General features: G+C 45.7%; 1 protein-coding gene across 1 annotated transcript in view; it reads right to left on the minus strand.

Annotated features, from left to right (window-relative positions):
• Window positions 1-15,976, minus strand: part of LOC115106896 (putative helicase mov-10-B.1) — a 36,157-nt gene that overhangs the window by 14,775 nt on the left and 5,406 nt on the right. Inside the window, exons 2-13 of the mRNA XM_029630091.2 lie at window positions 13,822-13,921; window positions 13,163-13,410; window positions 12,682-12,778; window positions 11,708-11,852; window positions 8,469-8,724; window positions 7,752-7,877; window positions 7,490-7,652; window positions 7,166-7,320; window positions 6,332-6,505; window positions 6,116-6,228; window positions 1,318-1,514; window positions 1,134-1,231 (exon numbers count right to left, since the gene is read on the minus strand). Coding sequence (XP_029485951.2) covers window positions 1,134-1,231; window positions 1,318-1,514; window positions 6,116-6,228; window positions 6,332-6,505; window positions 7,166-7,320; window positions 7,490-7,652; window positions 7,752-7,877; window positions 8,469-8,724; window positions 11,708-11,852; window positions 12,682-12,778; window positions 13,163-13,410; window positions 13,822-13,921 — 1,872 coding nt within the window. The remainder of the gene's footprint in view (window positions 1-1,133; window positions 1,232-1,317; window positions 1,515-6,115; window positions 6,229-6,331; window positions 6,506-7,165; window positions 7,321-7,489; window positions 7,653-7,751; window positions 7,878-8,468; window positions 8,725-11,707; window positions 11,853-12,681; window positions 12,779-13,162; window positions 13,411-13,821; window positions 13,922-15,976) is intronic.

Here is a 15,976-nt window from a genome sequence, read left to right on the forward strand (position 1 = left end):
CCTTTTTTAATTCATCTTGCGCTTTTGGCAGTAGGTGCACTTGATTCAGAAGCCATGCGTGCCGGGTAGGTAAAGTGTTCTCATGTAAACCATTTAATTTGCCTGAAGGGACAAATTCCACCTACCGGGTGGACCTGGAGCTATGGCTAAATCAAGTGCGTCTACTGTGCTGGCCAGTCGGATAGCTCAAATCACTGTGCCTAGTACAACTTCCACGACCCCACAGCAAAATCTGGTACGAGCCTACGTGAGATTTGATAATACAGCACAGAGCTTCAGTGAGTTACTGTTTAAGTTTTTAATTCAGCAACTGTTTTTATTCAACAGTTACAAAACAGTAAATGCGCTTGTCCCTACTTCCCCTCGTGCTGCAGCTGCAATTCATTATTAGCTAAGATGTAGCGATATTCCTGCATTTGTATAATTAGCAGCTCGTTGTGTCTATTTTAATATCAAGGAATATTTCACTTTTCCTGGTCATAGGAACATGAATTTGTACGAGGCAGAAACATTTGCGGTGCCATCAGGTGGAAGACTGTGTGTCCCCCCTCTCTCTGGTCAGTCTCACCGGAGGAAAGGAGAGAGCAGGGACAGTGAGAGGCAGACAGTCTGCTGCTCTCTCCTTTCCTCTGCTGAAACTGACCATCAGATGCAGGTACCATCAGTCCAGTAAAATAAAAAAGCAAATTATTTCAATTTATACTCAGCTGTGCCTCGCAAGTGATACAACAACTGATCTATTTTGTCATCAAAGCTCGAGTTTTAAAATATAATATGGTCTGAGAAGAACAATATTGGCAGGCCAAGCATATAGCCAATATGCTGTGATAATGTATTAGGCTCATTCCTACAGAACTGTTTTTATTAGGTTAAATGTTGCATATGCTTACATTTAAGTCATGTTTAAAAATCTAATCTGAACAGCAGATCTGGGCTTGCTTTCTGACTGCGAAAGTGATCTGGACTCAGAAAAGGTTGGTTACCACTGGTCTATGGGGAACTCAGGTGTTAGCGGCTAGTGAATATCCTTACTGTCCTGCATGGAGCAGAGTGGTGATTGTGATCTTGCGTTACCCTAGTGTAGCATTTTCCTATGGGGATCTCCAGTGTTAGCGACTAGCGGCTATCCTTACCGTCCGGCAGTGATTAGGGTGGTGACCACGATGCTGTACTTCATCAGTTCCTCTCTACAGGGAAACACAAAGCAATCCTGACCCAGGTTACAGCAGTCCTGAAGAGAAACAAACACACGAGAGAGGGGTTACATACACACAAAATACAAACCTCACACTGATGTACACACTCACTCACACACACCCGTATATCATTGGGCACATCTTCAGGGTTACGGGATGCGGCGTACATCCGGAACAGTTTCCTGTGTTCCAGGTGTTCTAGAAGCTTCAGAGCCAGCAGGTCTGCCGCGCTATTGGACGGAGCGCACGCCAGGATGTGGGCGTGACTCTGTGTCTTCAGCACCTGTTTGATGGCTTCAACCACTGTCACAGTCTTACCTGGGGGGAACAAACACACACAGCGTTAGTAAGTAAGTCAGAACTGCTCATAAGGCATGACACCATCTCCTGTTTCTGTAGCGCGAGGCAGCTTGATGTACAATTACACCCCCGGGACAGGAAGCAAGCCACTGCAATAGTCTAGCTATCTCCTTAATGCTGAGTGCCAAGCAGAGACGCATCGGGTCCCATTTTTACAGTCTTTGGTCGGCCGGGGATCAAACACCCAACCTTTCAAACTTAGGGCAGACACTAACCACAAGGCAAAAATAAAATATACTGAACAAAAATATAAAATGCAACATGAAACCATTTCAAAGATTTTACTGAGTTACAGTTCATTGAAGGAAATCCGTCAATTGAAATAAATTCCTTAGGTCCTAATCTATGGATTTCACATGACTGGGCAGGGGCATGCGTGGGCCTGGGAGCCATGGGTGGGCATAGGCCCACCAACTGGGGAACCAGGCCCAGCCAATCAGAATGAGTTTTTCCCCACAAAAGGGCTTTATTACAGAGAAATACTCCTCAACACCTCCTCAGATGATCCTGCAGGTTAAGAAGCTGGATGTGGAGGCCCTGGGTTGGCATGGTTACACGTGATCTGCGGTTGTGAGGCCAGTTGGACGCAGTGCCAAATTTTCTAAAATGACTTGTGGCTTATGGTAAAGAAATGAACATTCAATTATCTGGCAACAGCTCTGGTGTACATTCCTGCAGTCAGCATGCCAATTGTATACTCCCTCAAAACTTGAGACATCTGTGGCTTTGTGACAAAACTGCATATTTTAAAGTGGCCTTTTATTGTCCTCAGCACAGGGTGCACCTGTATAATGATCACGTTGTTCAATCAGCTTCTTGATATGCCACACCTGTCAGGTGGACTGATTATCTTGGCAAAGGAGAAATGCTCACTAACAGGGATGTAAACAAATTTATGCACAAAATTTGAGAGAAATACGCTTTTTGTGCATATGGAACATTTTTAGGATCTTTTATTTCAGCTCATGAAACATGGGACAAACTATGTGTTACGTTTATATTTTTGTTCAGTATAAAAGATGGTGATGCTGAGGAGGGCGCACGTTTTGCCGGTTCCTGCTCGACTTAGCTTTTTGTTTTATGGCTATTTTTGCATGAATTATTACTTTACCCCAACCAAAAGGCCTGGATGAATGGCGATATCTGTACAATGCTGAGAGCCTGTACTGCAGCATTGAATGTCAGTAGAATGAACCCTGATGAGATGGCATGCGACGCGCACAAGGCAAGCAGGTACGAGCTCTGCAAATCTATTGATGCAAAAAGACAATACAGACTTAAACTTGAATTGATTTCCGACAACGCAGACTCGCGTCGCATGTGGCAAGGACTACAGACTACAAAGAAAAATCCAGCTAGGCGGTATGCATTGAAGCCTCCCTCCCACACGAGCTTAACACATTCTATGCTTGCTTTGAGGCAGACAACACAAAGCCATCCATGAAGACTCTCGCTGCTCTGGACGACCAGGTGCTTTCGGTCTCTGAGGCTAACGCGAGGAAAACTATTAGACAGTGAATCCTCACAAAGCAGCCGGCCCAGATGGCATCTCTGGTCGTATCCCCAGAGTGTGTGCTGACCAGCTGGAGGGCGTCCACAGAACATGCCATTTCCATCGCTATTCACATGGCCGTAACACATCTATCTGGACCAGAGGAACATCTTTGTGAGAATGCTGTTCACTGAATACAGTTTAGCATTCAATACTATTGTTCCCCCCCAAGCTTGACACCAAGCTCAGAGCCCTGGGTCTGGACACCAATTTCTGCAACTGGATCCTGGACTTCCTGACGGACAGAACACAGGCTGTGAGGATTGGCAACAACACCTCCTCCACACTGACTCTGTACCAAGGGGCCCTGCCCATGGGTGTGCCCTCAGTCCTCTACTGTACTCCTTTTTCACCCACGACTGAGTGGCTTTGCACGACACCAACTCTATCATCAAGTTTGCTGACGACACCACGGTTGTAGGCCTGATATCCAAAAACAAAGACGAGTCAGCCTATAGGAGGTGGTAAGTGAACTGCCATGGCGATGTCATGACAAGAACCTCTCCCTCTATGTCAGCAAAACAAAGGAATTGATTGTTGACTTCAGGAAGCAGAGGGAACATCCCCCGATCCACATCAATTGGACTGCAGTAGAGAGAGTCACATGTTTTAAGTTCAGAGGTCTTGTCATGGTCAACACCACCACTCTTGTCAAGAGGGCGCCAACAGCGTCTCTAATTCCTAAGGAGGCAGACCGGTTGCATCATGGCCTGGTACAAGAATTGCTCCATCCCACAAGGCCCTCCAGCGGGTGGTGAAGACGGCCCAGTACATCACTGGGACCGTGCTCCCACCCATCCAGGACATCCATGCAACACGGTGCTTGAGGAAGGCACGCAGCATCATCGACCCCACACACACACCCAGCCACCAGCTGCTCTCTTCCTTACCGTCAGCAGCCATCAGACTGCTGAACACTTGAACTGGACTGACCACCTGTTTGGATTCTCCACACCTTAGCACACACATATATACATTCATTCTACACACACACACCACAACCAGACTCTTATTATACTGCTCTATGTATATACTTGCCCACCATCCTCCCCTTCCCCAATATACATGTAAATATTGGACAATAAATGGTGCCTTCCTGTGTTATCCTAAGGCTAAAATGTATTATTCTATTCTACAGACTTTATGTTCATAGTATTATATTTTATTATTTCTAATTCTTTTGCATTTTCTAGAAGGAACCCGCAAGTAATAATTTTGTTGTACGATGTATATACAGTACCATGTGTATCCTGAACATACGACTAATACAACTTCAACGGTGTTGGTTAACACACACACACACACACACACACACACACAGTGCCTTCGGAAAGTATTCAGACCCCTTGACTTTCACATTTTGTTACGTTACAGCCTTACTCTAAAATTGATTGAATAGTTTTTTCCTCATCAATCTACACACAGTTTACAATTAGCTCATTCACTCCTCTCCCCTGTAACTATTCCCCAGGTCGTTGCTGTAAATGAGAACATGTTCTCAGTCAACTTACCTGGTAAAATAACAGATAAATAAAAATAAATAAAAAACACAATACCCCATAATGGCAAGGCAAAAACAGGTTTTTCTAAATTGCTAATTTATTAAAAAGAAAAAAACTGAAATATCACATTTACAGAAGTATTCAGAACCTTTACTAAGTACTTTGTTGACTCATCTTTGGCAGTGATTACAGCCTTGAGTCTGCTTGGCTATGACGCTACAAGTTTTACACACCTGTATTTGGAGTTTCTCCCATTCTTCTCTGCAGAGCCTCTCAATCTCAGTCAGGTTGGATGGGGAGCATTGCGGTACAGGTATTGTCAGCTCTCTCCAGAGATGTTCGATCATGCTCAAGTCCGGGCTCTGGCCGAGCCACTCAAGGATATTCAGAGACAAGTCCCGAAGCCACTCATGCATTGTATTGGCTGTGTGCTTAGAGTTGTTGGTCCTTTTTGGAAGGTGAACCTTCACCCCAGTCTAATATCCTGAGCGCTCTGGAGCAGGTTTTCGTCAAGGATCTCTTTGTACTTTGCCTCGATCCTGACTAGTCTCAAAGTCCCTGCCTCTGAAAAAAATCCCCACAGCATGATGCTGCCACCACCATGCTTCACCGTAGGGATGGTGCAGGGTTTCATCCAGATGTGACATTTGGCATTCAGGCCAAAGAGTTCAATCTTGGTTTCATCAGACAAGATAATCTTGTTTCTCATGGTCAGAGTATTTAGGTGCCTTTTGGCAAACTCCAAGTGGGCTGTCATGTGCCTTTTACTGAGGAGTGGCTTCCGTCTGGTCACTCTACCATAAAGGCCTGAATGGTGGAGTGCTATGGAGATGGTTGTCTTTCTGTAAGGTTCTCCCATCTCCACACAGGAACTCTAGAGCTCTGTTAGCATCACCTCCCTGGCCAAAGCCCTTCTCCTCGGTTGCTCAGTTTGGCCAGGGGGCCAGGTCTAGGAGACTTGGTGGTTCCAAACTTCTTCCATTTAAGAATGATGGAGGCCACTGTGTTCTTGGGGAATTTTTTTGGTACCCTTCCCCAGTTCTGTGCCTCAACATAATCCTGTCTCGGAGCTCTACGGACAATTCCTTCAACCTCATGGCTTGGTTTTTGCTCTGACATGCACTGTCAACTGTGGGACCTTATATAGACAGGTGTGTGCCTTTCCAAATCATGTCCAATCAATTCAATTTACCACAGATGGACTCCAACCAAGTTGTAGAAACATTTCAAGGATGATCAATGGAAACAGGATACACCTGAGCTAAATCATAGCAAAGGGTCTGAATACTCATGTAAATAAAGTATTTTTGTTTTTTATAAATCTGCAAAAAATTCTAAAAACCTGTTTTCTCTTTGTCATTATGGGTGGGGTATTGTGTGTAGATTGCTGAGGACGTATTTAATCCATTTTAGTATAAGGCTGTAACATCAAATGTAGTCAGGGGATCTGAATACTTTCTGAAGGCACTGTATATTAACTTAGCACACATACACACGTGTTTTACCTGTCCCAGGTGGCCCAAACACCAGGTAAGGAGCCGGTCGGGAGGATCCAGCTACAATGTTCTGGACTGCTGTGTACTGTTCTGGGTTCTGCTCTAGAGCCCTGTCATACAACCTAGGGAGAGGGGGAAGGGGGTGGCATAGAGAGGGGGGGGTTATGCATTGGTCAAAGATCAAAAAGGAAGTGTGGGTCGGGCAGATGGGTGGTGTGAGCTCACAAGAGAGGTTGTTTTTTGGGTGGTTGGATAGTTGGGTCTCCAGAAGGGAACAGTACGTTCCCCAGGTTGTGTCTGTCAGCCAGCTCTGTTGCTCTCTGCTGAAGCCTAGTGGTGAGACGGGTCACCGTGAACTCCACATCAAACTTCAGACCATCTACGAAGGAGGACAAAAACCTGGAGGGAGGTGGGGGGGATAGAGAGACAGAGGCTACATTACGATTCTCGACCCTTCTCCCCCGAAGTGTACTTGCCAGGCTATTCAGACTCCTTAATCCGTTCAAACACAACGCCACACCCACGGACGTTTGTTTTAGACCCCTCCCTGAACATAAACACATTTGGGCTGTCTGATTGGTTCCAGAAACCGATGGGTTGGGCCAGTGCCAGAACACATGTGGGTGAAGCTGCGTTTTCCTAGTATGTAATTGGCTTTGATACTGTGATTGGTTAGAGACAATCCAATCGCTGATGACTTTGTTTTCACCACAATCGACATCACAAAACAACTTCCAATGGATGGCAGATTCAGACTCAATTCTGTAACAAACGTTTGAGCAATTCCTTTTAGTGTGAGAGGTCAGAGTAGCAGTGTACACTTGTCCTCTCCACCTCATGGGTTTAAAATAAGTTAACTGGTATAAGGAATAAGGTTGAAACTCCCTCCAGCCATGCTTTCACTAATCCAATGCTTGAGGGGGAGTGTACGAGTGCACACTTTTGAAGACAGAGTCGAGAATCGGAATGTAACCAGAGAACCATGGTAACCATGAAGAGAGCGAGCTATTGACTTGTAAGATCCCTTCAGGAAGCAGCCTCCTCCAATCATGTCCTTACCTGCTGCCGAATCCCAGTTTGACGGAGTCCAGCTCCACGCGGTGGACGTAACCACGGTATTTGACCACGCCTCCCTTATTAGAGTCACCTGTCCTCGTCACCAGAATGGCGTCTCCCCGCAGGACAGACGGACGGCTCTCGGACACACCTGGTAACTGCAAGAGCACACAACATACTGGGCTGGAGATAAACCCTGCACCATCTAGTAGAGGATGAACTACGTTCCTAGTGTTTGTGTGTGTGTGTCCGGACCTGCAGCACCGTTAGTGTCTTGTTGGTCTCGTCTCTGACCGTGTGTGTGTGTACATCTGTGTTTGTGTGTACCTCTAGCACCAGTAGTTTCTTGTTGGTCTTGTCTCGGAACATGGGAGTATTGGGCTTGTTGTATCTCTTAATGTCCACCTCCATCTGTAGCTCCTCTAGATACAGTAGCAGCTGGAACCGTTTAGAGTAATTCTCTCTACTCAGACCTGACTCTAGGATAGACCTGGGGGAAGAAGGGGAGGGAGAGAGAAAGAAAGAGACCTTCACAGCACCCATATTGTACACTGGCAGGGTGGTCTAGGATTACAGAGGAGGCACTCACTGGGCATCCAGTGAAAGAGTAGAGGAGGAGGCGTGTCCTTTGAGGAACTTGATCAGATCTCGGACATATCCTGGAACCTTGTAGTCTTGGAGACGCTCCACGGCTGCCAGGTTGTTGGCTGAGAGACTGACGGAGAGAGAGAAGGAGGAGCGGAGAGGAGGAGAGTGGTAGTGGTAGAACAGGGTGAACCATGGAGAGAGACAGGGTTAGTTTTTTTGTAGCAGAGAGAACAGTCAATTACTCATGACTGGTGTTGATTGCTGAGCTGTAGTCAATGAATAGCATTCTCATAGGTGTTCCTTTTGTCCAGGTGTGAAAGGGCAGTGTGGAGTGCAATTGCAATTGCGTCATCTGTGGATTTTTTGGGGTGGTATGCGAATTTGAGTGGGTCCAGGGTATCCGGGATGATGGTGTTGATGTGAACCATGACCAGCCTTTCATAGCACTTCATGGCTACCAACTTGAGTGCTACGGGGCGGCAGTCATTTAGGCAGGTTACCTTTGCATTCTTGGGCACAGGGACTATGGTGGTCTACTTGAAACATGTAGGTATTACAGACTCAGTCAGGGAGAGGTTGAAAATGTCAGTGAAGACACTTGCCAGTTGGTCCACTCATGCTCTGAGTACACATCCTGGTAATCCATCTAGCCCTGTGGCCTCGTCAATGTTGACCTGTTTAATGTGTGTGTTACCAGGTGTGTGTGTGTGTGACCTACCTCTCAGGTGGTTCCCCGTCCTCTACAGTGTAAGGCAGATAATCCGTAGCGCTGATGATAGCTCTAGGTCTGTAGGGCGCAGTTGGGGCCAGCTCCCTGGCCAGCCCTGTCACATACTGGGCCTCGATGAACCGCAGCAGGTGGAAGGCAGGAGTGGAGGTGGAGGAGATGGAGGGTTTAAACTCAAAGACCAGAGTGGCTGGATAGAAACCCAGGAGGCTGGACTTGAACTGGAGCTGCACTTCATACCGGTCACCTGGGGAGGAGAGAGAGGGAGGGGGGAGACGAGAGGGAGGGGGTTTAGTAACATATTATAGAAAGAGAGCGTGTGTGTGTGTGCACCAGCATGCGTCAGGTTCCCTGGGCCTTTCTTTTGGCCCAGACCTTTTGATGTCTGTAGATCGGTAAGGTGTTAGCAATATGGTGGAAACTTCACCACTTACATCTGTCCAGACCCTACAGAACTGTAAACATTGAAGGATTGGGGCCAAAATGAAGGCTGAGGGAGCGATTTGGGCTGTACAACTCTTGCCTGGTTGGAGCTGTAGTAGGTCGTTGCGGGTGACTGCGGGTCTTGTTTGGTGCTAGCTGTAGAGGGTTGTTGCGGGAGACTTTGCGTGTGTGCGTGCCTATATACAGTGTATATTATATACTGTAGTTAGTATACATTTAATATATACCACAGGAAGACTTAGGAGCCCACTCTCAATGAGTGTAGATAGCCTGCTGCTGCCACTCTGCTAAACATCAGATGGAGGAAGGATGCCCACATGGGTAGTTGGTTAAGTAACTGATTCATTAACATATTTAAATTAACTGCATAATAAATAAATGTGACTTGCCTTGTGTGACAAGGGCTGGCCCAAGCCCGTAAGGGGCCCAAGAGGCAAAACAAATAAAAATGTCACAGGAGCCCACTCGCAATGTTCAAAATACACCAGAGAACATCATTTAGCCACAGAGGATCAATAATACAAAAAAAAGTCTTGTGGAATAGGTTTTATCACAAGCACATTCAGGTATCTGACAAAATTAAGGAAACAAGGTGTTGTGCCACCACGAGCTACCAGAAGCTATCAGAGCAGGTTCAATGCACCATGGCATAGTTTAGGTCCACCTGTATAATCTATGCCAGGAAAATGCAACCCACACCATGACATACTCTTTATATTCCTTGTTTACTCAAGTATTTCCTTAACTTGGGCAGTTAACAGCATGCCTACAGTCTGGAAGAAAGCATGTGTGCCAAATCAAGTCAAATCAAATCGTATTAGTCACATGCGCCCGAATACAACACCTACAGTGAAATGCTCACTATGCAAATAGTCTGGGTAGCAATTTGACTAGATGTTCAGGAGTCTTATGGCTTGGGGGTAGAAGCTGTTTAGAAGCCTCTTGGACCTAGACTTGGCGTTCTGGTACCGCTTGCCGTGCGGTAGCAGAGAGAACAGTCTATGACTAGGGTGGCTGGAGTCTGACAATTTTTAGGGCCTTCCTCTGACACCGCCTGGTATAGAAGTCCTGGATGGCAGGAAGCTTGGGCCCAGTGATGTACTGGGCCGTTCGCACTACCCTCTGTAGTGCCTTGCAGTCGGAGGCTGAGCAGTTGCCACACCAGGCAGTGATGCAACCAGGATGCTCTCGATGGTACAGCTGTAGAACCTTTTGAGGATCTGAGGACCCATGCCAAATCTTTTCAGTCTCCTGAGGGGGAATAGGTTTTGTCGTGCTCTCTTCATAACTGTCTTAGTGTGCATGGACCATGTTAGTTTGTTGGTGAAGTGGACGCCAAGGAACTTGAAGCTCTCAACCTGCGTGCTCGGTCCTCTTTTTCCTGTAGTCCACAATCATCTCCTTTGTCTTGATCACATTGAGGGAGAGGTTTTTGTCCTGGCCTCCTCCATATAGGCTGTCTCGTCGTTAGTCAAATCAAATCAAATGTATTCATACAGCCCTTCGTACATCAGCTGATATCTCTAAGTGCTGTACAGAAACCCAGTCTAAAACCCCAAACAGCAAGCAATGCCGTGCAGTCATGAGTGAAAAGGGAGTACAGGAGGGGACTGAGCACGCACCCCTGAAGGACCATGTGTTGAGGATCAGCGTGGCAGATGTGTTGTTACCTGCCCTTACCACCTAGGGGCGGCCCGTCAGGAAGTCCAGGATCCAGTTGCAGAGGGAGGTGTTTAGTCCCAGGGTCCTTAGCTTATTGATGAGCTTTGGGGGCACTATGGTGTTGACTGCTGAGCTGTAGTCAATGAATAGCATTCTCACATAGGTGTTCCTTTTGTCCAGATGGGAAAGGGCAGTGTGGAGTGCACTAGAGACCACATCATCTGTGGATCTGATGGGGCGGTATGCAAATCGGAGTAGGTTTAGGGTTTCTGGGATGATGGTGTTGATGTGAACCATGACCAGCCTTTCAAAGCACTTCATGGCTACAGACTTGAGTACTACATGTCGGTAGTCATTTAGCCAGGTTACCTTAGTGTTCTTGGGCACAGGCACTGTGGTGGTCTGCTTAAAACATGTTGGTACCACAGCCTCGGACAGGGAGAGGTTGAAAATGTCAGTCAAGACACTTGCTAGTTAGTCAGAGCATTCTCGCAGTACACGTCCTGGTAATCCGTCTGGCCCTGTGGCCTTGTGAATGCTGACCAAATATAGGCTACAGCTTGTTGCGTTGTGGCCATAGATATATAATCCATAGAAGGGTTTTGTAACCTCTTACCCTGGCAATTTGACTGTTAAACTCATGGGTGCATTAGCAATGGATGCCAGTCCTGATTTTAATCTGAACTGCCATCTATGGATTATATTTCTATGGTTGGTTGCAGCTGTCAGTTTGCCTTTTGCAGATTTCAAAATACAATTTTGGGGAAAACAGTTTGGAAAGCAAATGGCTACTGCTGAAAAGAGAAGACAAATCTGTCTGTAGGACCAATTAGCATCTAACGGCAGCACACGTTTCAAGGTAGCTCATCTTGAGCTAGGCTATTGCCAAGAGAAGCACGTCGGCCATAACCAAATGACGAAGGTGAAGCTTTTGGTGAGTAAGTGTGACACTGGAAATTGTATTTGCTAACCTACTGTAGCTTATGATCTAGACACTATATATATTGCCTCCTAATATTGTACAATCTGTGTTTCGCTTCATTGGCCTAGGCTATTGTTTGTTTGACTTCAAGACTGAAATGTCTTAATCCAGCCCTGCCTGTGTGTGTGTGTGTGTGTCTTGCCTGGTCCCAGCTGCAGAGGGTTTTTGCGGGTGACTTTCTGCTTGTCCTGTAGGTTGAAGCAGGTCATCCGGTGCAGAGCAGAGTAGTAGGTGAAGAAGAGAGGACTGGAGGAGGAGTTCTCCAGGAACAGACGAACTACGTACACCTGGGGGGAGAGAAGGAGAGTTTGTTAGTTTCTCCTGTAAAGTCATTGAAAGAAAACGGCTACTATTTTGTCTCGGATCTGGTCTTGGAGTGAAAATAGATTTACAGATGTGCGACGACTAACTACCGTCTCTTATATGTGAATTAGAGTTCAGAGCAGTCGGACCTCGTGTCGGAAGCCTTTTGTACCCAGTCTCCCAGATGTTGTCGTCCGACCTATCACTTTAGACTTGCATGTGCCGCGTCTGACCTTTAATCGCACCTGTATAAATTGCACGTCGGCTTTGTGGGGAAAGACTCTGGTGTTGGGTGCTGGGCGTTCCCCTGTGTCGCCAATTTAAATGATGCTAGGGAAATGCTGATTTCATAACAAGTGGGAAACTCGTAAAATACTACTTGTAAACTGGGAGAAACGAGTTCTGTGCGCTCACATGCTTTGAACTCGCCGAGAGTGGCGATTGGCTGATATGGCAAACAAGCTGCATCAACCATAAACTAAAAGTACAGCTATTATGTTGGCAAACTAATTAGTGTTCTAAAACAATATGAATAAATTATAAATAATGTTTTGTTGTTGCATTTAACTGCCCAAAATGCTGTTATCAAGGTCATTTCCTTAGTATGTGACTTCAGAGTTCAGAGTTCAGCATGTGGGAAGAGTCGGAGTTCAGAGATGATAGACGAGTTTCCCATTAGTAATTACCAGTTGGAGGGGCATTTAAGTGGAGTTTTCCCAGTCGTATGCTGGTATTAACGAATTTACAAGATGTTATGAAAGTAGCATTAGGGTCAGAGTTAGAGTCAGGGTTAAAGGTCAAGGTCTCACTTACCTCGGTCTCACTCTCCAGACTGAACTTGATCAGACCGTCTACAACAGGGTGGTCAGAAGTGATGCGTACACCGCCACGGTCAGAGATCAACTCCGCTCTGAGGGGGTAGGGGTCAGGAGTTAGGTTAGTCACATTACAGAGGCCCAATCCCAAATGGACCCCTAGACCCTATGCACATGCCGAGATCGGAGAGGATTTGAAAGGTGTGAGCAATATGACAATAGCTTCACTTGCTTACTGAAAGGCTAGGTGGATGAGCGTCTGCTAAATGACTTAAATGTAAATGTAAATGTAATGTTTAACCATATTGCATATACTCATCACATCCTGTCAGTCAATAGGGCATTTGGGATTGGGCCACCAAGGATCGATAAGGACCTGATGACTAAATGTTCAGGAGTCTTATGGCTTGGGGGTAGAAGCCATAAGAATAAAGAAGAATAAAGGTAAAGACAAACAGCTCCATGTCTGGACCAATCACCTGTCAGACTTGAACTTCCTGAGGATGTAATTGGCCAGTCTCCAGTCTCTCCTGGGGGTGTGTGATGTCTGGACTGGGTCAGATGAGGGCGACACACACACCCCGCTCACACATGCCCCATTCTTCTGCCCCACCCCATTCACCTTGCCTCCATTCTGAACAGGAAAAGAGCTAGATGCCCCCTGCTGCTTCTGGCCACGCCCCTTTCCCCGGGTTCCTTGCCACTGGTCCTGAAAGAAATCCCTCACCTGCAGACCAACACACACACACACACACACCGGGGTCAAATTCAACCCTCCGTCTCTTTAGTCTAGTGCCATGTCTGTATCTGCTATCAGAGCAGAGTCATTTGTAAAACAAATTTCGGTCTTCTTTTTTTTTGGGGGGGGGGGGGGCTTTAACAATGTTGACTTTGTAACATACGGAAACACACACGCCAGAATGCGGTTGATATCGATTGCTAGATTGCAACTGGTTGTAAAGCTGAGCTGGAGAGGGTGTGGGCCGATCATGAACCAGGACTTTGGACACATGCACGCACAACTGGGGAGCTGTTTTAGGAGTACAACAGTAACCCACTACCTACACCCTGCCCAAAGCTACCAGGCTAGGGCCATATGATACTATAAGTCTGTACCAGGCTAGTGTTGTAGGCCTACCTTTGGTTTGAAGTGCACCATTCCCGAGTAGACTTTGGCATTATTGGACAGCTTGAGAGCATACAGGATCGAACTGAAGTTAGGGTCTCTCACTCCATCCCTAAAAGAGAGAGAGGTTCAAATGCAGAAGTCTTCATCAACACCTCCCATCCATTCAGACAAGTCACCAATTCTGTGCCTTTTGAGAAGTGTTGAGTTCAAATCGTTTCAACATTCTTTCGTGAAGAGCACATTTAACTTCATGGAAAAAAAACGTGTTTTCAAATGTTTTCTCCTAATGTGGGCTTCTGATTCCTCTCCTACGTTTAAAATGTGGATTGACCAGATTGTTGACTTTCTTCCTCTTGAAAAGCTCAATTGTGACCTCCGCAAGAGACAATCCAAGTTAGTTAGACTCGGTCTCCACTACTCAACTATATTTCAAACTGGACAGAGCGCATCTGGTGATTAAGGAAATATGTCTATATACACACACACACACACACGTGGAAAGTGCTGTAAAACGAATTATGTTCTCGTTACCTCAGCTAAAGCTGGAAATATCTAACATGATCACTGATAGTGCTACTGCAAATTTGTTGTTTGTTACATTTTATTCTATTATTTATGTCTGCCACATCTGTGAATGTAAATTGTGTTTTCTTTGTTGACTGAAAAACAAGAAAACTTTGAATTAAAAAAAACAAACATGTTTTCACATCTCAAGAGGTAAAAAAATAAATAATAATACTATAGTAAGTGCCTATAATTAAGTGATAATGCCCTAGAAGCCGGTGTTTGGAGGATATATTGGCATGGGTGTTAGGCCCGAGACGAAGCCTCCCGACACCTTCATTAGGCTACAATGGGACAGCTGGAGGTCAAATCTGAATATTGAAACAAATGTCGGAGAGACAGACAGCAAGGTTTATACAAATCTCCGCTGTTGAAAATGAAATGTTAGGTCTAAAAGAAATACGAGATAATGTCTAGATGCTTTTTAAGGTGGAGATCAGGTTGATAAATTGCCTGGCTGGGCTGATGAGACAGCGGATTGCGCAGTCAGATGGAACAGAGTAAATAGGCATTTTAACATCATAGATTTATCCCGTGGTAACTTATGGAATAGACACCGGCTTGAAGCTATTGGTGTACAACCGGGAGTGGCAATTGAATACAAGCTTCACCCATAGGTAACAGGGTTGACGTGTTATACCCGACCCGCTCAGTTTTCCACCACAAAACACCAGCATATGGACAAATTATGTAAAAGCAGATGAGCTGGTTCTAGTCTAGGATTTGGTTATTTTTAAAGGAATTTTCACCATATTAATAGAAGAGTTCAGTTCATGTAACAGGTTTGAACTTAAAAATGAGGGACAGATGTAAACTTAGCAAAAACATAAAAACGCAACATGCAACAATTTCAACGATTTTACTATGTTACAGTTCATAAGGAAATCAGTCAATTTAAATGAATTAATTAGGCCCTAATCTATGGATTTCACATGACTGAGCTTTGGTGCAGAAGAATGGTAGGAATAGTAAGCAGAGTGAGTTGAAGACAGGAGGAGAAATGGAAGTGAATGAGGGAGAAGTATCAGAGGTGGTCGGTGTGGTGAAGTTCTCGGAGCCCGAGGCTTGCAACAAGGTCAGGATAAAGATGAGTCTGTAACAGTAGGAGTGATGTTTTTGGAAAAAGTGGACTCAGGGTGTGTGAAAACAGAGTTGAGTGCTGTGGAGTCGGTGAGGGTAACCAGAAGTGGTCTTGTGATAATCGTTTGTGTTTCTGCTGGTCAGAGGGAGTAGGCGCTCCACGTTAAACGAATGGGGGCAAGAGACGTGAATTGTTTTGCTCTCAAGAAAATGGGCGCCATTGAAAGGAGTGATTACTGGGGTAGTGGTAAATGTGAAAGCTGACCAACTGAAGGGGAAGATTCCCGGTGTTTGTGATGCTCGTCGCTTGGTGCGACGCAGACATTGTCTGTTCTTTTGAGTTTTGATGTTGAATATTTGCCCGACAAAGTGATGTTAGGGATATATAAATGATCCTGTATGAGCTTTTTGTGCCGAATACATTATGTTGTTATAGGTGTCAAGCTTATGGGCATGTGGCAGCAGTGTGTAGGAGAGAGGTTCCTAGGTGTGAGAAGTGTGCAGAAGGGCATGAGATAAA

Source organism: Oncorhynchus nerka, linkage group LG23, assembly GCF_034236695.1.
Source record: "Oncorhynchus nerka isolate Pitt River linkage group LG23, Oner_Uvic_2.0, whole genome shotgun sequence".
NCBI classification, from domain to species: Eukaryota; Metazoa; Chordata; class Actinopteri; order Salmoniformes; family Salmonidae; genus Oncorhynchus; species Oncorhynchus nerka.